We start from the raw sequence: 24,471 nt of genomic DNA on the forward strand, positions 1-24,471 counted from the left end.
AAACCTTGTCTTGACCTCTTGGTTAACGGCTTCGAAGCATTTCCGCAGGCTGCTGTCTTCCTCCTGTTTGGTTTTAAAGTCCTGTGGGCTGATGCCTAAGGGGTTAATAACTGGAGCCGGAAGTAGATGTGGATTTCCTGCCTGTCGGTTTACTGCAGCAACTTTTGTCTTGAAACGTGTTCTCCTTGCAGCCAATGTTGAAGTCTTTGCATACAAGGGTCTGTGTGCAGAACCGGGTTTTGCTGCGCCAGAATACTCTTCTGCAGTGTTCTGGGTGTAAAGACGGCTCTTCCAGTCGTTATCAGGATTGTGAGCATCTCGAACACCTTCCACATTTCCCAAGACAACATCATATAAAGGAGTATCCGTACAAAGGGCTCGAGTTCTGCCAGTGAAGAAAGGTGAAAAAATTTCCACGTGCGCTTCAGGCAGCTTCATCAACCGTCCATCCAAGAGGTAAATCGAGGAAATCTTTCCAGTCAGCTTGCTATCCGCCACAAGAGACCTTTTGACAATGAGTGGATCGCATCCGGTATCTCGCAGTACTGTTGCAGGATATCCTTCGAGTACACCTTCGCCCGTGGGCATCAATTTTTCCTTCAGCTTGGCTGGGTGCGTTTCTGCGCACTCCGGACTATCAGGAACACAAAGCGAAGCCTGCGACTCTAAATTAATTATCTTGGCTCCATCTCTTTGTTGAAAAGAGCATGAGGCCTTCTCAACGCTGTTGGCCCTTTTGGAGCAGTCAGCTGTTTTATGCCCAGTGCGGGGGCATTTTCCACAAAAGGGTGGCTTTGTACCTGGTCCCTTTGTGGTGGTCCAGCAATCAGCAGCTCTGTGACCCTTTTTGTTGCAAAGGAAACACTGCGGTCTCTCTTTGTCATCTTGCCTCTCAGACGTTCGAGTTTGACCTGGAGGCTTGCTCAGGATATCGCCTTTACATTTGCCAAGGTTAATCAACCCCTGAGCCTCCAAGTAGTGGTCTGTAGCCTCCGCAAGTTTTTCAAGGCTTTCACAGTTTCTTTCTTTAAGAAACACAGCGAGTTTCTCATGTCATTGTGCGAGAAACTGCTCCGAGACAATTGTGTCTCGCAGAGCATCGTAGGTCCGGTCTCTCTTGGCCATTTCTTGCCAATGGTCAAAATAACGTAATAGACGCCTGGCAAACTGCGTGCCCGTTTCAGAATTATCTGGTTTGGCTGATGGAAATTTTGTCCGATAGCCTTCTTCTGTGAACCTAAAGCATTGTAGTAGCGTTTTCTTCAACGTTACGTAGTCCATGGCATGTTCTGGTGCCATCCTACCAACTACACTCAAGGCTTCTCCGGTCAAGCAAAGGCTTAGTGATAGGGCCCATTTGTCTTGCGGCCAGTCTTGACTAGCAGCGACGCGCTCAAATCGTTGTATATATGCGTCCAGCTCATCGCGTTCCTCGTTAAAGGCTGGGATGAGTTCATGTGGACTTCGGTAGCTCTGCGTAGTGCCTATGGGCGCACCCTCGGTAAGCTGCCCAGTAGTTGTGCTACCTGCTGTCGCACCTAACTGATGCAACCTTAACTTGAGCTCAAGAACTTCCTTCTCTGCTTGTAACCTAGCGACTGCCTCTTCCTCGGCTTCTTTCGCGGCATTTCGTTCAGCCAGACGGGCGTCTCGTGCCTCTTTTTCGCGTGCGCATTCTTGGTCCATCCATTCTTTTAGTGCTGAGCCACTTAACCCCAATTCCTTTCCGATCGCCGTCAGCTTATCTGCTTCCATCATCGACCGTCACACACACATATGCGATGTGATACTCTCCTTAGATGTAGCAAGAGTAGTCCTGTCTCGCGGACGCCAGATATGTCGTGTGTTAGGTTCGTCACATAGCAAGGCGTGTGACGCGAGGAAGATGGAGACAGTGAGGAAAACAAACGGGAGTTATATTGGACGAACAAAAAAAAAAAAAACTATTGCACATACAGTACTATAAGTCGTACACGCACGCAGTTCACACACAAAAGAAAAGAGTAAGTAGTCTCACAGTCTGTGCCGTAGCCCGGTGCCTTGAAGTGGTATCCGTTGCGTGCTCGGATGCTGTCGTCGCTTGGGTTCCAGGTCAGCATACCACTGTAAGGGGCATCACCAGGTCTAGGCGTAGCCGCACACTGTCAGCGACGTCGGCTCGATGGACGTGGTCAGCAGCTCCGGTCTTTCGAGGGCGCTCGCCGTACCGGAGATGTCCGCAGGACCACTCACCCAGAACTCGAGTCTGGCCACGCCGACACGCCGTGCCCCGAGGACGTCAATGGCTCGAGGACTGGAACCCGGCCTTTCGAACCTCGCGCGTAGTTGCGGGTTCGCCCTAGGCTCCCTTGCGTCGCTCGCTTGCCGGCGTTTGAACGGCTTCCTTCTCCACGAGCGTCTCTTCTTCTTCTTTCAATGGGCGCGCTGCAATGCCTCTTCATTCTTCTCATCTTCTAAATGATGTGGTACTGTCGTCTGCTATGCTCGCATTTTTAAGGTACTACATCACAACAAGGCAGTTACTAAAAATTAAGAAGAGCTCATGGTCTAGAGTCCCCTGGAAATGGTAACCCGGCTTCTTGCCATTGCATTTCACATGTATAGTTCACTAAAGCCACATGCTCAAAATAACTATGATTGCCTAGCTGTCATGATGGAGGAAATCATCTTAGAAAACATATCTTTTCGGCATAGATGAGCTTTCACTTATGCCCTTTCAAAATGCGTTTTTCTCAAGACCCCTTTCTGGTCAACTTGATGAGTTTGAACATCATGTTTTTGGCACTTTTGATAGCCTGAGCGAGATGAAATTTTGCCCACTTTTTCCTTAACTTGTTGCAATTATCTCCTTTGAAACATTATATTGCCTGTATATTTACTACGAAGCTAGAGCAAGCAATTAGTTTGGGCTGAGGGTTTTAAGAATTCTCACATTACAATTTCTTTTTTGTCCATTAAAATATCCTATATGTACTTCTTTGATTGCTATTTGCATTCTACAGTTAATGTCGAAAAATATGAGCCATCAATGGCTGAGAACCATAATGCTTTGTGGCAAAAAATTTGTTCGAAATAGTTGCCACATGTCATGGCACAAAACAAAAACTGTGCAACTTTCTGTAAAACTAGTTACATATTTGAAATCAGCATAAAAGCCTATAGATACAGCAAAGTTTTATTGCCCTACATTATAGATAAACATGTTTTTTGTTTTTTCGAATGGCATCTCCTTTTAAGCCCCTTAATTAAAATCAATTAGCTTCGCCATTTTTTAGGCTTTACCCAACTAATGCAAACTTCCCCCTTTCTTTTCTTTTTTGCACGTGGTGTAGCATTAGCATTCCCATCACGAGAGCTTTACCAAAGTTATGTACGTATAATTTCTTCGACGTTTATACTGAGAAATCACTTTTTTTTTTTTTCCCGTGACATTTTTTGAGTAAAGCTATTTCTGTCTAAGCAAAGCCACCCGACTGCTACATTTGCGTTATTTCGGCGGGTATTCTCTTGTTTTCTTTGTACATTAACATAGGCTCATTCCACGCCAAATGTCCCAGTCATTTTGACAATAATCTGAAATGTGGAGATTACAATATTTCTGACAAAAATTTTTTGCTCATGTGGGTGTCTTCTCAACTTCCCTGTATGCCGTCCAGGGGGTTGTTTGGGAAAAAGTTTTTGAACGTACTGCTTTTTCTTTCTTTACCAAATTTGGTCTACTTGTTAAGTAAAGAGCTTGTGCAAGAGGTTTAGAGCTCAATAATATTATTGCAATTTTTTTGCCATGTACACCTTCAAAAGTTTAGCCAAAATATATTATGTTTGCATTTTTGCTGTGGCAATACTGCACATCATTATCATCAGCCTGACTACGCCCACTGCAGGGCAAAGGCCTCTTCCATGATCTGCCAATCAACCCGGTCTTGTGCTTTCCGTTGCCACGTTATACCCGCAGTAATCTCATCAGCCCACCTAACTCTGTCCCTCCTTCATGCGTTTGCCTTCTCTGGGAATCCAGTCAGTTATCCTTAATGACCATCGGTTTTCCTGCCTATGTGCTAAGTGTCCGCCCATGTTCATTTTTTTTTCTTGATTACCCACTCTGCTCTGTTCTTGTCTCTTAAGGTTACACCTATCATTTTCCTTTTTATTGCTCACTGCATCGTCCCCAATTTAAGTTGAACCCTTCTTGTAAGCCTCAGGGTTTCTGATCCGTAGGTAAGTACTGGCAAGATGCAGCTGTTATATACCTTCCTTTTGAGGGATAGTTTCAATCTACCAGTAATGATTTGAGAGTGCTTGCCAAATGTGCTCCACCTTATTCTTATTCTGAGGGCTAGAGAGCTATCCCTGAGAGCTAGGGAGAAAGACTAGTCAGAGTGCAATCTCAAATAAATGGAAAGAAGCGTCCCATAGTCTGAGAAAGCTGGTCAAGAAGCATAAAGATGGGATGCATCTAGTTTATTCCCTTGGTGCATTTTCATAAAAATTTATTGGTATTTTTTCAATAAAGGTGTTCTGAAATGTTTTTTCTCATTTTCTCAAAACAGCAATTTGGGCTAATTTGCCAAGTTGGAGGCAAAACAACTTTTGTTCTATTCAAGCTATCAGCATGATTCTTTTTTGCCAGAAACATAAATGCATGTGGTATGCAATATGCCTATTTTTAAGGTAATATACTTATCAAAAATTGTTTTAATTGGATTGCATGCATGACAGGTGAAAGTGGCTTTTTTTTTTCTGTGAACACTGATGTCCTCTAACTCTTGTCGAAATCGGCCCAGCAAATTGATTTATAGCATATTGCACTCCTTAAACATCGTACATTGTTTCTACATTGTCGCCACTGTTATGGTGCTTCCTGCTTAGAGGCTAATTAGGCTTCAAACGAAGGACCCAGGTTATACATTGATTGTGATGTATCTTGGAAACTACTTGACCTATCGAAAAGTAATTACGTTTTTATAATCTGCACATCTAAATACACAAACTGTGAAAATGTTGTTCAGATCTATACATAAATAAAAAAGTTGCCCATCAAGTGTAGCCTCCCCCTTAATGGTCTACCATAAATGGTTTTATTGTTAAGGTTACATACATATATATCACTGCGATTTGCTTGTCATTAAGAATAGCACAGAAACAAGAAATCTAACCTTCTGATATAAATTAAGACGTCATATACAGGCCATTGGTGTCATTCTGCAGTTCTGTTCTTTACGTTGGAGCTAATGTCATTCGGTCTGGTGTTTGCGTGTGCAGGATGTGCTGTTTGATGCCCAGCGTCACGTGGTGAAAAAGATAGTGCTACAGAGCAACTACCCAGGCCACTTCAACTTCCAGCAGTACTACCGCTGCCCCTTTCGGCTGAGGCTGCGACTCCCGCCCACACCCGAGCAGCGTCGGGCAACCTTGGTGGATGTGGCCAGCGAGGACGATGGCCACGTGGTCACTGCCTTCACCAAGGTAATGAAAAATAACCTTGCACACCACCTTCTCTTGACCTGCTGTACACATGATCTTGCTCACATAATATAAAAAGATTGTAAAGTGAAAATGAAGCTGCCCAGTTGTAATATTCTCTGCTTCAACAAGGATTAGACATGCACAGAACTGATTCTGAAATATTTCAGCGTAATATCCAGTTTGTAATTCATGACTCCCGTTTGAAATCACAGTTTTCTTAGGCTCCCAAGCAACCACGTGGCACAATTGGCCGCCATAGGCACTGGCGTGTGACGTCAGTGAAATGTCATAGTAAGAAAGGTTATAAAGAGAGTGTTAGCTCTCTTTTGCTCTAAAATAGCACATGTCTTTTGCTCCAAGTTGCAAGCTAGGATAGAAAAAAAAAACATAGTAATTGTTGCAGTCTGAGCTGCATGTACTGTGGAAACACAGCGAGTGATCCGTTTGGCTCTGCTTCCAACTACATGCAGGCTCCGTCACGTATTGCCTCCATTCACTTGACGCATCGTCTTTCTTACTGGTTGCGTTAGGTTCTGTTTTACAGCGGGATTTGGGTGGCTTAGCCACCGCTGTGCTTATCATGTGCGTCATTAGACAATACCGCACAACTTATCAAAGTGGAAACAATGTTCGTGGTGGCTTCACGGTTGGCAATCAAGACGACGTGATGAATCATTACTGGCACTTGGACTGCTGTATTGTTTATTTTTGTGTAATTCAGGATTGCGACAGCTGCACCAATAGTGCAAATTTGATACAAATTTTTATTTCCGTGCTGAACTGGGCTAAAGCCATGAAATTTTCTAAAATTGTGCCTCGCTATGCCAGAATGCTCGACCACCCTCAAAATTTTGTTAGTCGCACGAATTTCAGCGAGTAATAGAGGCCACGTCGGGCACCCGTAGTTTGCGTCATCCATCAATCCAAGTGTGCCGACCCTAACTCTGAACCACGGTGTCAGATATTCCCATAGGTCAGGGCACTCGCGAGACGCTATCGACCAGCAGAATTAGCGTAATTATTCGAATCTAACGTGCACCTTTTTTCCGGTTCAGCGAGTTCATAAATCGCATGCGCGTTAGAATCGAGCTCGAAAAAAAAAAAATGAATACGGTCATTCTATTGACATCGGCCGGAAACAAAAGCAGAAGATTGTCGACAGCAAAGATTCACGCAAAGGCTTCAGTGGACCACAGCAGGGTCGGTTTTTGCAAATTGAAGAGCTGCTCGTCGAGTATGCACAGCTCGTCGCTGCACAGTTCGTCAAGCTGTGCAGCGAGCAGCACAGCAGCCTGTGACGACAGAACTTCTCCAAGTGCGGGCTATGCAGTTAGCTTTAGAAAAAGGGCTAGTGCGGAGCCAGTTCAAAGCGAGCAGGTGCTGGCTAACTAACTTTAGGCTTTTCCCTCCGCAAGCGAATGGGCATGGGCCAAAAGTTGCCGGAGGAGTACGAAGAAAAGCTTAACAGTTTTCAGAGGTTCGTCCTAAACTTGCGGCACAACAACGGCTACCTGCTTGGGCAAATCGGGAATGCCGATCAGACACCTCTTTACTTCGACATGCCTGGCACCACAACCGTCGAGAAGAAGGGGGCGAAGCAAGCTCACGTGCTGACATCGGGCCACGGTAAAACTAGAGTGACGGCAATGCTCCGTTGCACGTCAGATAGGCACAAGCTTCCCCCGTACCTCATATATAAACGGAAGACGCTCCCGAAAGGAGTCATTTTCCTGAGTGGTGTGATTGTGCGGGCCAACGAGAAAAATGGGTGCGCATTGAAATCGATGTCTTACTTTATTTTTTTTCGTCGTGGAAACCGGGTGCGCGTTACAATCGAGGGCGCGGTAAAATCGAGTAAATACGGTAACAACGTCACACCCCCATTGGCCCACTGACCGCAGCCGATACCTATCGGCGGGACGACGCAACTTCTAGACAAAAATGCGTTGCCATAGCCACCAACGCTTGACGGGAAATATGAACTTCCTAGTCTGTCAGCAAACGTGGTTATGGCATGTTAGCAGTTAGAGCTGGAAGTGCATACCGTGTTTCTCTAGCGGGAGCAAAGTCGACGTGCTGCAAACGCCCGCGTTGCCGGCGATCACGTTGGTCGCCATAGCTGAGGCACATGAAACATTTTTCTGTCTATAAGTTGCATTAGTTGTGTTGATTATTTTTCACGTTCTGGGCTGGGACAAGGAAACGAGAAAGAAGAAGAGCGCGAGCGAGGGACGCGGGGACGCTCAAGTGACAGCAGAGCACTTCCGAACGCAGTTAAATAAACAAGTGTTTTTTGCCTTATACCTTAAAGACGGAGTTGAGTCTGATCGCAGTGTCTGGAACGCCATCGTCTAAACATTGGTGCCGAAGAACCGGGATTGAAAACCAGGACCCTACGGACGGCTACCAGTCAACTGCAGCAGCATGGAGCGACTGAAGTCGAAGCGGACGTCGCGGCGAGCACAGAACACGAGGATTATAAACGAGGCAAGTGAGCTCTTCGCTAACGACTCTGCCTCCTATGACCAGCTCAACTCCATATATGAGAGGCTGAAGGCTAATAACGAAGAGCTTAAAAACCTGAACAACGAGATTGAGCCGCATATACCTGACGAGGAGTTCGAGGTCGAGTATAACGCTGTCTTACAATACGAGGACGTTGCTACGCGCATTCTTGCTGAGATTCTCAGCAAGAAAGATCGCATGCTAAGGACATCGACCGGAACTCAAGAAACAGTTGCCCAGACAGTCGTAGCACCATCAGACGGAACTGGAGTTAAATTGCCTAAACTGACAATAGCTCCTTTTTTTGGAAACCTATGCAAGTGGACTGAATTTTGGGAGCAATTTTACCAAATTGTTCATAGTAACAATCGCATCACTGCCACAGAGAAGTTTCATTACCTGCGACTGTATCTTAAAGGAGACGCTGCATCAGTAATTGCGGGCCTTCCGACCACAGAAAGTTGCTACAGTGATGCCATCAAAATACTACAGAAGCGATTTGGGGACAAGACGCGCCTGGAGCAAGAATATTTTGCCAAGCTACGGATGTTAAGCCCTGTCCGTTCATCGACTGACACCAAAGCGCTACGCAGCTTGTACGACCAAGTTCTCGTGAATATCCGAGGCTTAGAGACTTTGGGTGTGCACAAGTCGTCATTTTCGTCAATGCTCTGCGACATCCTACTGCGTGCTCTTCCACGGGATATAGTCGTGCAGTATCATCGATCATGTGCCGTCCAGTTGGCATATGACTCGAGAGCTGAAGCTACACCCTTAGGACTGGACCGTGTGCTCAACTTCCTGTGTATCGAGCTGGAAAGCCTGGAGAAGAGTGATTTTAAGGATGCCAAAGGACGAGAACATGGAATACTCCCTTGGCCAGTCAGTCGACGTACTCTCGGCGTGAGAAACCGACGTCATCTGTGCTTCACAGCAACTCGGTACGAGAAAAAAATTACAACTGTGTATTCTGCTCGTCCAGCCATCACGGATCGGAAGCCTGCACAGCTGACTTGTCACTGACGCAGAAGAAGGAACTGCTTTCCAGTGACAAAAGGTGTTTCAGCTGCACCACCAAAGGACATCGGGCACGGGACTGCAAAAAAAGGATTTCCTGCTCCAGATGCCAAGCTCGACACGCTACAAGCATGTGCGATCCCGATAGGTGTTCGCGAAAGTCAGACTATGCTAACAAGAACTACGAAAAAACTATGACAGTCTGTGCATCACTTAGAAGAAGACCCATCAAGGAAGACTCTACCACTTCCGTTTTTCTTCAGACTTTCAGAGCATGGGCCATGAATGATGACACCTGCCGCTAAATACGAGGCGTTTTCGATGGTGGCAGTCAGAGGACTTTCGTAACTGAAGATCTGTCCAAGCACCTCAAGCTGAAAAGCGTGGGAGCAACTCAAATAGCCTTCAATACCTTCGCGAATACATCGGACCAAGAGGCTAAGAGGCGTCGCATAGTAGAACTACGACTGCGAAGCCAGTTTTCCGACGCGGAAACAGTCTTAACTGCAATAGAGATCCCAAACATCTGCCAAGACATCGCAGAGACTGCAATGGACGTAGCCTTCGTTGCGTCTTTCAAGAAGCTGGGAAACGATGTTGCCGATGAGCTCCATTATCCATCTATCATAACTAAGAGTGGCATCAGCGTACTTATCGGGTCCGATCAGATGTGGAAAGTGTTGACCGGCGAAGTTTCACGGTGCGAAGGCAACGAATCATTGATCGCACTGAACTCCAAGCTTGGATGGACCTTCCAGGGAAGCACATCGCACTTGGTGTCCCACCCAACTACTTCACAAATGATGGTGTGTGTGCTAAAAGCCCAAGCTACCGATTCCGACGAGATATTGCGCTCCTTTTGGGAACTTGAAAACATAGGAATTACGGACGCGATAAACAAGCCACCTGAAATGAGCGACACCATGAGGCATTTTGAGCAAACGATTAGCTTTAAAAACGGAAGATATGAGGTGACCCTCCCTTGGAAGGATAATTTCGAGCTTGCAAGCAACAGGCAAGTAGCCGTTACTCGACTGGACAAGCTTGTCAACCGTCTCAACTCCAGAAAAGGACTGCTCGAAACGTATGACCGTACCATAAGGGAGTACTTGAGGGCAGGACACGCCGAAGTAGTCAGTGACGTACCTGCAGAGGTGACGAAATTATATTACATGCCGCACAAGGAAGTCATGCGGGAACAAGCACTGACGACGAAAATGAGAGTGGTGTTTGACGCTTCGTCACATGCCAAAGGATGCAAGTCCCTTAATGACTGCCTTCAAAAGGGTGACAACTTATACCAAGACCTCGTGCAAATTCTGCTACGCTTCAGAACGCACCCGGTGGCAGTTATCGCGGACATAGAAAAGGCATTCCTTCAAATTCCTTCAAACCGTCACAAGGTTGGAATTATCACTTATCGTACTAACACAGCTGCGCAGTCGTTCCTGCCTCGTTCTTCTCGCGAGTGGAACCACCTTCCTCCTGAAATTGTTGCTATTAACGACAACCATCTTTTTCGTGATACCGTAGCTAACATTGTATACGCAGGACCTATTTAATGTATTTTTGTTTGTACGCTGACTTTTGCTTATATTCGTACTAACGCTGTATTTTTCCCTCCCCACCATGTACCATGTGTTATTCAATGTAATCCACTCCCCTCTGTAATGCCATTTGGCCCTGAGGGTATTATAAATAAATAAATAAATAAATAAATTGCGATTCGGGAGGACGACAGAGACGCTTTCCGCTTTCTCTGGTTTGCAGAAGGAGATTTATCCAAGGGCAAGCTGCAAGAGTGGAGGATGACACGAGTGCCTTTTGGAGCTACATGTAGCCCATTTTTGCTCACAGCTACTATTCTCTACCACGTGAAAAGAGCACCGGCTGTCATGGCACAAACTGCGCAAACTCTTCCCGAGTCGTTTTACGTGGATGACTTAGTCACTGGTGCCGACACAGAAGAGGAAGCCGCTAAACTATGCCGAGAAGCGCGCACAATAATGAAATCGGCCGGCATGACATTGCGAAAATGGACAACAAATTCAGCAAATTTGATGCGCACGCTTGAAAATCAAGTGGAATCTACTAGTAATGAGATGGTCGTTCTTCACGAGACGTCGGTCAAGGTCCTGGGTTTGGTTTGGAATCCTGCAAAGGATGAATTCAACTTTTCGGTTGAAAACCTACTCCGGTTTTCGACAGCACAGACGGGTACAAAACGATTTGTCTTGCAGTCAGCATCAAGAATATTTGACCCGTTGGGATTTGTAGGACCATATACTATTGCCATACGAATATTGTTTCAGAGACTGTGGATACGAGGAATTGGCTGGGATGAAGTCCTACCCAATGACCTGCAAAAAGAATGGAATGATTGGGTCATCCAGCTGCCGCAACTGCAAGACGTCGTCGTTCCTCGCTATCTGGGCGGCGGAGCAAGGAAGACCAATGTGCTTCAAGTACATGTTTTCTGCGATGCCAGTCCAGCGGCATACGGAACAGCGATATACGTCGTATCAAGTCCTGAGAAGCCGATACTGTTGATTGCGAAGTCCCGTGTAGCACCCATTAAGGAGACAACGCTGCCGCGATTGGAGCTGCTGGCTGCCTTAATCGGCTCAAGAATGTTGGCATACGTGAAAAGGGCTTTGAGGAATGTTCAAGTTGACTACACGATGTGGACAGATTCCGCCATTGTGTTGTCATGGATAAAAGGTGACGTCAAAAAGTGGAAACAGTTCATAGCCAACAGAGTCAATGAAATTAGGTGCACTACAGATCCATCAAAGTGGAGATACTGTCCTGGAACGGACAACCCGGCGGACCTACTCACACGTGGCGCGACGCTTGAAAGACTGATGTGCAGCTCGAAATGGTGGCATGGTCCCGAGTGGCTAACTAAACCGATGTCTGAATGGCCCCTACAGTTCTGTGAACTAGACATAGCGGAAGCCACCCAAGGTGAAGTTACAACAGTCCACGTCGCACTAATGACACGCTTCTCAGTTCCGATAATTGATATTCAACGGTAAAGCAGGCTTCAACAGCTACTCAGAGTCACTGCGTGGATTTTCAGATTTACTGACCGATGCAGAAAAAGAAGTAATCATACAGGACACCTCGTGGCAACAGAAATCCTGAACGCTGAACAGTATTGGATAAAATGTACACAAGAGCAAGGCTTTCTTGAAGAACTCACCACTTTGACCAACGGCCAACCAGTCGAGTCTACATCTCGAATCGCTGAACTACGCCCTTACATAGACAAAGACGGAATTCTTCGGGTTGGAGGCCGTTTATCCCTCATGCATTCCACACAAGATGTCAAGCACCCAATCATAATGCCGTCAAGTCACCACTTTTGGACACTTTTGGCAAACAGAGCACATCTTCAAGTTTTACATGGAGGAGTTAGAGATACACTTACGCAGCTTCGGGAACGCTACTGGATTTGTCGAGCTCGCTCTTTGGTAAAAAGAGTGCTGCATGGCTGCAATATATGCAAGCGTTTCAGTGAGGGCCCAGGAAGTGCTAAGACTGCTCCGTTAACAAGTCATCGAGTGACACCAACGAACCCGCTCGAAGTTGTAGGAGTCGACTTCGCGGGCCCTCTGTATGCACGCACGGAGAAAGGGGACGCGAAGTGCTACGTTGCACTTTTTACGTGCGCCGTATCTAGAGCCGTGCATCTCGAGCTTGTCTCGGAAATGACATCCGAGTCTTTCCTGCTGTGCCTACGACGATTTGCAGCTCGGAGAAGATTACCTAGGGTGATCTATTCTGACAACGCACGAAGCTTTCACAAGACATCGGCAGACATAAAGCGGCTAAACCAAATGTTCTCTGAAGAGGACGTCGCTGGTCACCTCAGCACCAACGGCATTTCATGGAAGTTTATAGCACCAAATGCTCCTTGGTGGGGTGGATGGTGGGAGCGCCTTGTACGATCAGTGAAGCTTCCGCTGCGAAAAATTATCGGCAAAGCTCGTCTGAACTACGAAGAAATATCGACAGTGCTGGCGGAGGTAGAAGCAGTCGTAAACTCTAGGCCTCTGACTTTCATCGAGACAGATGCAGGAGAACGTTGCACTTTGACGCCAGCCGAACTTCTCCTTGGACGAAGATTGACTTCCATACCGTATGCGACCGCTGACGAAGGCAACAGTAATTCCAAACGATCAGACGCCATACGCAGACACAACTACAGGAAGCTGCTGGTTGAAAGTTTTTGGAAGCGTTGGCAAAAAGAATACCTGTTGCAATTACGATCTGCACACTTTGCCGACACGAAATCAAATACAGCATTGAAGCAAGGGGACATCGTTCTCGTGCATGTGGACAACACTCCACGCCAGCTATGGAAGCTTGCAAGGGTCACGGAAGTGTACCGCAGTGCAGACGGTGTCATTCGTTCTTGCAAGATCAAGTTGCAAGGCGGTCACCTTGTGATCAGGCCGATACAAAGACTGTACCTACTTGAACTATGTGTTTAACTTTGCGCGGCCGGGAATGTTGATTATTTTTCACGTTCCGGGCTGGGACAAGGAAACGAGAAAGAAGAAGAGCGCGAGCGAGGGACGCGGGGACGCTCAAGTGACAGCAGAGCGCTTCCGAACGCAGTTAAATAAACAAGTGTTTTTTGCCTTATACCTTAAAGACGGAGTTGAGTCTGATCGCAGTGTCTGGAACGCCATCGTCTAAACAGTTGCATTGCCCCGGCGAGAAATATCCTGTGCTGTGGCCGGATCGACGGGCGCGTGCCGTTATCTGGTAGAACGGGTCTTGCAAGTGAGCTGAGACGTAGCGGTCTGAACCTAACTTGGGAAAAAAGGGAGGAGGGGGGGAGGTGTAGCGATGTTAACAAATTTCATGTCCTTGCCCCAACCAGTGCAGAATGCTGCTTAAGTTACCTTTCCCACAGTATGTTAGTGCCTTGCAGAAAAACGTACTATGATTTGGAAGAGGCTCTTAGCACTAGTCACAAAACGCAGTTCGTTTTGTTCATTTACTCATGCAGGTATACGCCTGATAACTGTGAGTACTAGTATGATTGCTGACTTCTGAAAATGTTACGGGCTAGCATTTGGAGCAGTGTATGACATTGCTGGTGCCTTTAAAAAAAGTTTGCACCTTTTTTTTTCCTTCAGCCCTTCTCCTCAGTTCCACTAATCTGGTAATTTTCAAGGTCGCCAGCTTGGGAGATATACATTTGAATTCACCGAGTCTGTCAAAGTATTTGAAAAGTGTGAAGAATGCTAATGTGGACTTTTATCATTTTTTCTCGGTGTGGTAGTTAAAAATACTACTTTTATTGAAATAGCAGTGCTCATGTTTACTCTGCATAATTCAGGTGATGTTGAATGATTTGTACATACTCTTTTTTTTTCTAAATGTAAGTCTTATTTTTTTATACTACTCCAAATATGGCCTTTAGTGACAAAAAATGGATGTTTTTTTTTTTCATGGAACCTGCTCCATATTAACATTTTAATGCTCTAAAAGTAAAGTTTAGGTTGTCCAAAAATTTCTTCAAATTCTATTTGGCTGTTGCACCCCTGGCGATCCGCGTTTTCGAGCTCCGTACATTGTGTTGGTAGTTTGCATTGAAGGTTCTCACAAATTCGTCATGCTAAACTGTCTTTTTATTACCACGATTTTACTTCATATTCTACAATGCTTTCTCAAAATTATGAGAAAGTCATAGAATCAAGGTTTTACTGTACTTGCTGTCGATACTCATGCAACAAGTTGCTAATTTCAGCAAGTGTTGGAGATCATCTGTCTTTTCTCGTTGTTGTATTCGTTCTGACGCTGCTCCATACACTTCACTATGAACCCTATCCAACTAGGCTACCTTTACGTTATTCTGCAAGTGTTGGAGACATTGCCTTTGTTCAGCCCTCCTTGTAGGCTTAGTATAACTTGCATAACTTGTGTTTGCAGTGGGATGAGCTCCAAGAGCGTCTGGTCAAAGCATCTGAACGCCCTGTAGTCCTGAACAGGACGTCTTCGACAAACACCACCAATCCCTTTGGATCAACCTACTGCTATGGATACCAGGACATCATCTTCGAGGTGAGGAAGGAAAGCCTTGACAACGGCATGGGCATGTAGTAGATTTAAATTGGGTTGAATAATTTTGAATTTAATTGTTTGGATAGTACGTATCCCATAATGGAAAATTTGCATTATTATTGTGATTAGGGGTGCGTGAATGTTGAAAAATTTGGTCCTCACCTCATGAAAGGGCCAAACACTTAATATTTCAATGCACAGCAGTGGGAGGCAGCGCTGCTGAGCTCAGAAACATCCAGGACCAGCTACAAGTGATCAGGCAAGCCGAAGATGCCGCTAGGGCCCAAGGACTCTTAGCCACGATCTAGGGGAGAGGATATAATTCCTCTGAAGCTTGCCCATTTCTATTAAAGTTGTTTCTCTCTCTTAACGAATCAAATTTATTCTATTCGATTTGGCACTCGAATAGAGTACTGTGTATTCAAAGTACTGAATATTCTTCTAGTAGTTTTCATATTATCGGCATTGACAAAAAAAAAACACTCTGAGGAATGAGGCATGGGAATAGCGAGTTATTTTTTCTCCAGTCTTGCTGAAACAACTGTATCGGCACTCTACTATTTTCTCTATGATTCTCACTGTGATGCTAAATCATCAAAATTGCATAATTTTTAGTTGTTCATTTCACTTTGAGGCTCTTGATCAAATATCCCACCTTGAATATTGTAGTTACTACTGTATTTAAGCCTGCTGTTGTAAAATAGTACGAAAGTGCTTGTTGCTGCCCAGTTTAAGTGATTGCAGTATATTTTTTTTCGGCTGAAATTGTAATGTTTTTTTGTTATAGTTTGTGAATATTTATTTCTTATAAAATGTACAGTTTCGGGCCTGTATTTCAAAATTCTTGCCTCACTATTGGAACAGTATTCTATTAGTATATGATACGTTGTGATTACTATTTCATTTGTATTCGATTCGGCTTGAAAATCCATTATTTGCACACCACTAATTGCGATTGAACTAACTTACACAATATTTTCAATGATTAGAACAAGACTAGTGCTAGTTTGGAGCGAAGCTGATGAGACGTCCCCGTCCCCCGCTACGCCACCGATTACCAAAGAGAGGGAAGACCCCTCAACCCCCTTTTTATCCGGTTCCCTGTTTGCTACCTGTCTCAATCACTTTCCACATACAGGGATTCGTGCTAAGTAAGAGACGCCACGACCTGTTCCTGTTTACTGATTCATTACTGATTCATTTAATTTATTACTAACTGCAAACATTGTATACCCGCGTACATCAACCACTACACAAAATTATAACGCAAGATTTAGACACTCGCGTCGTTTGACACAGGGCAGGCACACAAAGAAAGTAGCTGTAACAATACAAGGGTATGCATATGTAAAGAAAACACGCTACGACACAAATGATGAAGTCATCAATGAATAAAACCATGCAATGTCTCAACGCGCCGCTTCCCTTGCTGCAAAGCTCGTCCAAATAGGGTGCATAAAGTTCGTCTCACGAATGGTTCGTGTTGTCAGTCATCATCTTCGTCGTCTCTCTCAGCGATTTCCGTCTTCTTTCATAACGTCCCGCAATCACTCGCTTCCTCGTTTCCCATCTCTAACTTTCATTCCTCGTCATACCATTCCTGCCTCAGCCATCCTCTAATCAACTCTCATCGCTATCTCTTCACATCGTTATCTTGATTTTCCATTCCGTCTCTCTACCATCTCGAGCTCATCGCATCGTATCTCCGACCCTCCACGTATCGTCTCGTAGTCCCTTTTTGTAGGACCGGACTCCGCCCTACCGGGGCACCAAACCAATCGCTACTGTTGACACGACACATTTTCTTGTCAGTCGGAGTGTATCATCTTCGACGGCCGCCCCCGCGGCCCACACCAGTAGAAAACCCTCTCCCAAACAAAGCCGAGCAAATAACAATGTACAAACTCAAGCCTCAGGGAGAGAGATGGGCGAGCCGTCCGAAGACACTTTAATTACGGGCGAACAATGGTCCCGATGCTTCGGACAAAGTGCGTCGTCTGTAATGGCCAACGTCCGGAGTTTGCAGTGTTGTGCCGAAAAGTTTTCGGCCGAACCAATTTCCCCGGTTTCTGGTACTTGATGAGCAGATGTCCAGAACGAGTCTCGACGTCTCTATGCAGCTCAATGTCTCCCGTGAAATTCTCCGTAGTTGCCGCTTCTTCGTCATTCAACGCCGCGGGTGGTCATCCGCGCAGAAAGCAGTAATGAGCCCTGGAGCCACGGAGGCTGACGGAAAGTCAGACCCGGACAGGCACAGGCGCTCCGGCAGGGTCGCATTCCCCAAACCAACAAAAGGTGCTCTGCTGCTCCCCCCATGCCACAAATCTGATGGGTGCGCGCGAATCATTGCCACCGTACTCTGTCACACTGTCTGTAGACAACAAGGCACCGTCCGGTCCTCGTGTTTGCGCGAGGGGGGGGGGGGGCGAGAACAGTAGAAATAATCCTTCCAGGTACTCCACTCCGGAATGCCCATTCCTTACACCGAAGGTTTTCTTTTCCTTTTTTTTTTAATGCGTGGGTTTAAGAAACGAGCGTAAACATTTTGAAAGGACCAAGGTTCAGTCCGTGTTTGCGGGGACGTCACACTGACATAAAATCAAAGAGTGGCAGGGTTTGAATGATAGTGGGTGCAAGTTTCAAGAGATGAGGTACAATTGATGCTGTTCCGTACATACACCAGATATCTCACAGGCTAAAGAAAAATGCCAATCGTGCAGGTGTTCCCTGCACTGTTCAAATTATTCTGTCTTACTAAGTTGACAAACACCCTGAAGACACGGTCATCCAGTCAATGTAAAGTTAAACATAGGACTAAGTATGTGCAATGTTCCCGGGGAGTTGTCTCTAGGACCGTCCTTTTCTGTGGTGCTTGTTATGTCGACGTACATGAAGGTGTCGGAACGATTGAATGAGGGAACATGCTAACAATATCAGAAACGGGAGAGATGGTTTTCTGGTACAGCGCTGCACTGCCTGCAACTGTGCGCGCCTTTTGGAGGACAAAGTGACGCTGTATAAGCACAGAGATGATTACACCCGAGTTATTGTCGAGGTTGCGCAAATGGCACGCGATCAGGTTTCATGCGTTAGCAAGCCTCAGTGTCTCTGTCTGCTTGAAAGTGTTGGCGTGCGCAACTAGTTATAGTTTTTCTAGTTTTCTGTATCGTTTTCTTAAATTCTTACTTGATTTTTGTCTTTTTCTTCTTAATCTTCTTTGCATTGCTAATTTTTGTCACATGGTTTCTTGTCTCTTTTATATGTTTTTGCACTCTGCACAATACACTCAGATAGAAGTTAGCGCCGTCTTGTCCCTTCGTCGTTGTTCTGCTCTCACGCTATAACCATTGTCATGACCTATCAACTAGCCCAAACTGCCTCACTTCTAAGGTACAATTAAACTCTTGAGTAAGCGGAAATCTCTTGAATAGAACTGCTGCTTAAATGAAGCAACTGCTTCTAATTTGATTGGTTTCGTATTCGACTTCTACAGTTCCGTTGCTCTCTCTGTTAATGGAACTCCTGTTAAATTGAATGTATTTTCCTGTTTCTTTCAAATTCTGCTTACTAGAGTCTATTTTATATTAAGTCTTGAAATATACTCGCATAAACCTTGGAATTCCTGCTTTACAGCAGCGAAGATTTCTCCTGAATGACAGCACTCCAGCATATGGCAGCGCACACCAGGTTACACAAAAAACATCCACACAAAGGGACTACATAAGCGCTGAACTTCAACTAATTTTTATTACAGGAAAGAATCTCTTAGGTAGGTGACACATTAAGGGGGGACGCGGCTTTGGGATCGCGAAAAATGGCAAAAAATCGATTTTTTGAAAGTCAAGTTTTCAGTTTCTGGAACCCTTTTTCTATCTGGTTCCAAAATATCTACACTGAAAACCGCGCAAAAGTGCTTTGGAAAATTCGTTTCACCCACCTAGGTAGCAAAAATTTTTCTGGAAATGGCGAGAAAACGGCGATTTTCAAAAAATTATAGCTTTGCGATGCTTGGGCCGGGAGCCGGCTTCTTGGGCTCATCGGAAAGAGCATTTCTCCGTGTTTAACTTTCCCGCCTCAGCTGGCTCCTCCCTTTAACAACAAGCGAGCAAAAAGCAAATGTTTCAAGGTCGTTTTGAGGCTCTTGATTGGCCGTGGCCGCCATGTTGCCTCAGCTCGCCTCGCCATTGGCCCAATGCTCGCTCCGGGAGATCGTTGTCTGCTGCTTGTGCGTCGCGAGGACAAGGATCTCGAAAATCGCCACTTCGTGACGTGTTCACGGCTTGATAATCACTTAAGATATAACCACGCTTTAGTTACGAGCAGTAAGCGGATGCGCGATCAGGTTATTACGAGCGTCAGCGCGGTCTACGAGCGCCGCGCGTCATTGGAGTCGTCTTTAGCTCTAACTCCGCCGACTGCGGGCAGGAACGACGCGCTAGCGCATTCGTGGCGACGTGCTTCTTCGCAAGCAACGAAGCTGTAAGCGGCGGTACGATCTGATTACTACGAGTGGCCGCACCGGATGCACGATCAAATTACTACGAGCGGGCGCGCGGCGGTCTACGAGTGCAGCGCGTCATCGGAGTCGGCTTTAGGCCTAACTCCGCTGACAGCGAGACTGCAGGCAGGAACGCCGCGCAAGCGCACTCTTGGTGACGTGCTTCTTCGCAAGGAATGTACCACATCACTCGCTAGCTCCTCTGAATATTGTACGGGCATTTTACGCATCGGCAGCGGATAACACAGTCAAGCTCGTCAGCCCCCCCCCCCTTCACTGCCAAGGATCGCTCGGAACAACGGCTAGCAGTTTCGCGCGTCGTCATTCGAAAATGCGATGCCTTGGAACAGCGGCTAGCAGTTTCGCGCGTCGTCATTCGAAAATGCGATGCCAAGTGCAGTGCGTGCCGATTTTTTGTCTTCGTAGTTACACATTTCACGCATCGTCATCGAACGCCGCCGGCAAGTGCATTACGCGCCGGCTGCACTGTCCACGCGGCCGCGCACGCCACGGTCATATGGAGTGCTGTCAGTAAGCTTTTGTGATGCGATTCAGACGTGCTTGGAGCCATGCTTGATATCGCCACGAACGTCTATGAATGTTCCGAGGTTAATGAATTGCTGTAGATTAGAGTTTCCGCGACCGGCTGTAAGATGATGCGTTTCACGGCTAGAGCGGCGCAAGAGCATGTGTGAATCAGGGGCTCGAATTTTTATATGGCCGTTTCGTGTCATTAATTATACTGCTTGAAATTCCCGTGCCACCAGTCTTCTGCCCATAACTTTGTTATTTAGAAGGAAGGCATAGGCCGTCATGGTGTGATCCATTTTTCTGATGCAATAAACCTCTCCAAATAAAAAAAAAAAGTTCAGTGAATATTTGTAATCAAGTACTTAATTACGCTAATTACAACTTCCGCACAAAAAAAAGTAGGTGTAATAATTTCAGTATATGGTTTTATTCTATTGCAATCTTTTCTGTCATACCTATCACACCACTCCTTCATACAAAGAACTTGGTTTGAAATCCATACTTGTTCTTTGTAACTCATGAAAAGGAGTAAATCATGAAAAGAAGTCAAATATCACAAGACAAACCTGAAATCACAATTTTTAGGTGTCTTAGAGACGTAAAGAAAAGTTGAAACTTTAAACGCAGCTTTCTCAATACTGTTTTTTTTTTTTTGACATTATGGGGAGCCCCTCCACATGGTTCAATGAATAAATAATTTGTTTCTCGTAAAGTATTCGTGGTATCGCTTCAAAATTTTTATGGAAGCACTGTGAGGTTATTTTTAGTGTCTGTGCCAATTTTCATCAATATTCAATGAGAAACAAAAAAGTTCATTGAAAAAAGCCTGTCGAAAACTTCGACAGGCTTTTTCTCACAAGTGTGTTTTGGACATTGTACATTGCTCGTGGAAAGAGTAGCACGAGAATGACTGGACCGATTTTGATTGTTTTTTTTCCTGAATCCCTGAACACTGCTTATGGGTACAGCAATCTTCAATTTCTGTTTTGTGGCCCTCTTATTTTTCTAGACGATGATTTGTCCGTGCCAGTGTTTCTGACAATGTGTGTCGGCAGCCATGATGATCTCTAAGAAAAAAGAGAGAACTTATTAAAAAATTCCGAGAGTGTCATACCCTGTAGCTTTCTTTTGAGTAAATATCAACACCATTCGCAGCTTCTTGGCATGTTTTGTTGCAGCGCTAGGCTTTCCACGAGCAGACCATGTAATTGGATCGTGTAGCATTATGTAACTTGAGAAATACTGAAGCTATCATGATGAAACTGCATATTTCCCTATTCTAGACATTTATGAGTATGCCTGCCAAATTTCATTGCTGTAGGTCAACAAATAAAAAAGTTTTTTTTTCAAAGCCACCTCCCCCCTTAAGTAAGCGACACTTTCATAGGCAGCTTTTTGGCAGAGATGCCATGAGCTTCGGCGGGGAAAGCACCTTTGCTGTTGGTTATATGCATTAAAATACATTCATATTGTTATGATTGAATTTAAAGAGGGGGAACTGGTTTGTGCATTCCAGGCTGGAAAAGGACAAAAAAAAATTTAACAGCCAGCCCTGCAATCATGTGTTGTCTCTTCGTTCTTGTTACTACAATATGTTTGTGTTGAGTAGCATAAACTTTTGTAAATTTTTGATGCATGTCAAAGATAGATGTGGCAGGAGCCATTGTCGCCACTTAATTTAAAGAGGTGAAAACTTAATTAAAGGGGGGGTGGTTGTCTCTAGCCTAGTGAAATCATGAGCGCACACCCTTCTTTCTAGCACTTCAAAGTGTGCAGCATGACCTGCAGAATAGGCACTGCACGGTGAAGGGTTAGAATGATGATGATGATGCTTCATTATAGTCTAGCGATTTTGAACATGCCCGGTTGTGTGCTAGTGTGGTCCCCTGCTGAACTCTGGCTTGGGATAGCCGGCTTCGCGCATGGCGTGAGCCGCTGTGTCAAGGGCCGGGGCTGAAATTTTAGCCCGTACAATGCTTTGAGCAGCAGACCGCAGTGACATACAGTAAAACCTCGTTAATTCAATGTCACTGTCGCCGCGTGAAATCTTTGAATTAAGCGAGCTTTCGAATTAACAGAACATACAAAAAGTGGGATGCAAGTAACTATTAACTATTCAAAGTAGTCAGTGCTCGTTGTTTGCTGTGCGGCTAGCTTACGGCACCAAGGGTTAGGTTTTCCAGCAATACCTCGTTTTAGATTGGCCGCAAATATGAAGGAACAATGGGCCTCGCTGCTGCCACCATGAAAAAAAATTCCGCAGATCCCACATACCTGGGAATCCACGTTATGCGAAGCATGCGAAAAAAAGGTGACGGTGTTACAATTTTTTTATAGAGAGAAGCGTCATGAAATGACTCTAAATTATTGTTCAAATGTCGCACGCGCAGACATATGTTGAAGAGTTGCAGATGTTTATATAACCAGTTGTTTGCTTTTGCACAATGATGCCAACTGGAACATGTGTATTAGCAACACCAGAAGCTGATATGAAGCGCTGATGCTCGCGAAGATGCTTGCTGTGAGCACTGCTACATAAATCAACTTCAGCGCATGGTAACTAACCATATTTGACGTTAACTCGACGTGAAGGCTGTATCAAAATAGTACTTATGTAATGTTTATAAAATTGGGTAGGCAGCACTGGAACCACTATTAACGTTTCATGAAGATTAGCGTCTATTTGAAAAGTACCATATAACGTGGAATATAGGTCGAAACGGAATATACGTCGACCCCCTTACCTTGACCAGTAAAAAAAAAAAAAAGAAAAACGCGGAATAGTTCACAGATGCAGTCCTTCGAGCTGTTGGAGCTCTCCTCCGACGACGACTGCTTATTGCTAGCTTCCTCCCATAGCACGTCGTCCTCAGTGCCGTCGAGAGCGTTGCTAATGCAGCAGTTCTTAAATCTACGCACCACCATCTCTTCAGACAGAGACCTCCATGCCTCGGAGACGCAAACAGAAACTGTCGCAAGAGGTGGCCTGCGCAGCTGGCCTGTCGGGGTCCGCGGGTTGTCGCCAGCCATCCATTCGGTGTACAGCGCACGCACCCAGTCCTTGAAAGGTTTATTAAGGACGACATCCAGCGGTTGGAGTGTTGACGTCATCCCTCCCGGAATGACGACAAGATCCGTCTTTCTGTCGCGAAGGCTCTCCTTCACCGATGCGGTCAAGTGCCCGCGAAATGCGTCCAACACGAGCATGTTCCGGTGCTGCAGGAGTGCTCCGGGCCGCCGGTTCCACACTGTCCAGATCCACTCGCACATTAGGGCCTCGTTTATATACCCCATCTTGTTGACGCGGACAACGACATCCCACGGGAAGGCCTCCTTCAGCATCGCCTTCCGCTTGAAGATGATGAACGGGGGCAACTTTCTGCCCTCGGCCCTGCAAAAAAGCATAACGGTGAAGCATGAGTGCTCGCTTCCGGTCGACAAAAGCGTCACTTCTTTTGCCCCACGTTTGCAAACAGTCGTGGACGATGGCATGTCGAACCACACCGGCGTTTCGTCGGCGTTGCCGATCTGGCCTAGCATGCAGCCGTGCAGCCGCCGGAGGCTGTTCACGTAGAGTTGAAACTCTATAAATTTGTCCTCGTACGCCTCCGGCAGCTTCTGGCATATTGACGTGCGTAGTGGAAGGGCAACTCCCTTGGTCGCATGAAGCGACGGACCCAATAAATGGATCTCTTGAAGTCTTTCTTTGATAGACTGGCTTCACAGGCGAGCTCGACGGCTTTTGATCGAATGAGCTCCGCATTCACCGGCAGGGATCTGGCACGGTATTTGCGGACGTAATCCGCCACTTTGTCTTCAAGTTCCGGGTGCACAGCTCGGCGACTGCGAATTGACGTCTTCCTCGTGTTACACACCGACAGTTTGGATTTTTGGTTGCGCCAGTACCTCACGCTTTTCTCAGACACTCCAAACTGCCGCTGTGCCGCCATGTTTTCGCCTTTGCGAATTCAATAACTTTTCTTTTAAACGCGGCGGTGAACTGGCGCCGCGTCCCCGTATTCATGGCCAGTCGCAGAGTAACGTCGACACTCACTACGAACCACCCGTGCTACGAACACTAAATCAACAAGAAAAAAGAAATGGCGTCGGCCCAAAGAGGCGATGTCGATGCTGATGCCCCAAAAGCATGTGACACTTCTTGTTGCCAGATGATCACTTGGTTTATGCCAAGGGCTGGTATATAGGTCGAGGGGTGACTTTTTATTGACATTTTTTGGAGAAAATCTCGACCTATATTCCGCACTATACGGTAGTTCCGAGACCTGGCGTACCTCTGTGGTAAAATGCTTCATTTGCACCCAGAATGCTTGGATTCAATTCCAGCTGGGACCCGTCAGGTTGACGCTAACGAC

General features: G+C 45.9%; 1 protein-coding gene across 5 annotated transcripts in view; it reads left to right on the forward strand.

Annotated features, from left to right (window-relative positions):
• LOC142796294 (phagosome assembly factor 1) overlaps positions 1–24,471 on the forward strand; it is a 172,172-nt gene that overhangs the window by 88,602 nt on the left and 59,099 nt on the right. For all 5 annotated transcript variants that reach the window (XM_075886585.1, XM_075886588.1, XM_075886586.1 and 2 more), the window contains 2 exons: positions 5,263–5,466; positions 14,938–15,069. In XM_075886585.1, coding sequence (XP_075742700.1) covers positions 5,263–5,466; positions 14,938–15,069 — 336 coding nt within the window. The remainder of the gene's footprint in view (positions 1–5,262; positions 5,467–14,937; positions 15,070–24,471) is intronic.

The sequence above is a fragment of the Rhipicephalus microplus genome, chromosome 2 (genome assembly GCF_043290135.1).
Source record: "Rhipicephalus microplus isolate Deutch F79 chromosome 2, USDA_Rmic, whole genome shotgun sequence".
NCBI classification, from domain to species: domain Eukaryota; kingdom Metazoa; phylum Arthropoda; class Arachnida; order Ixodida; family Ixodidae; genus Rhipicephalus; species Rhipicephalus microplus.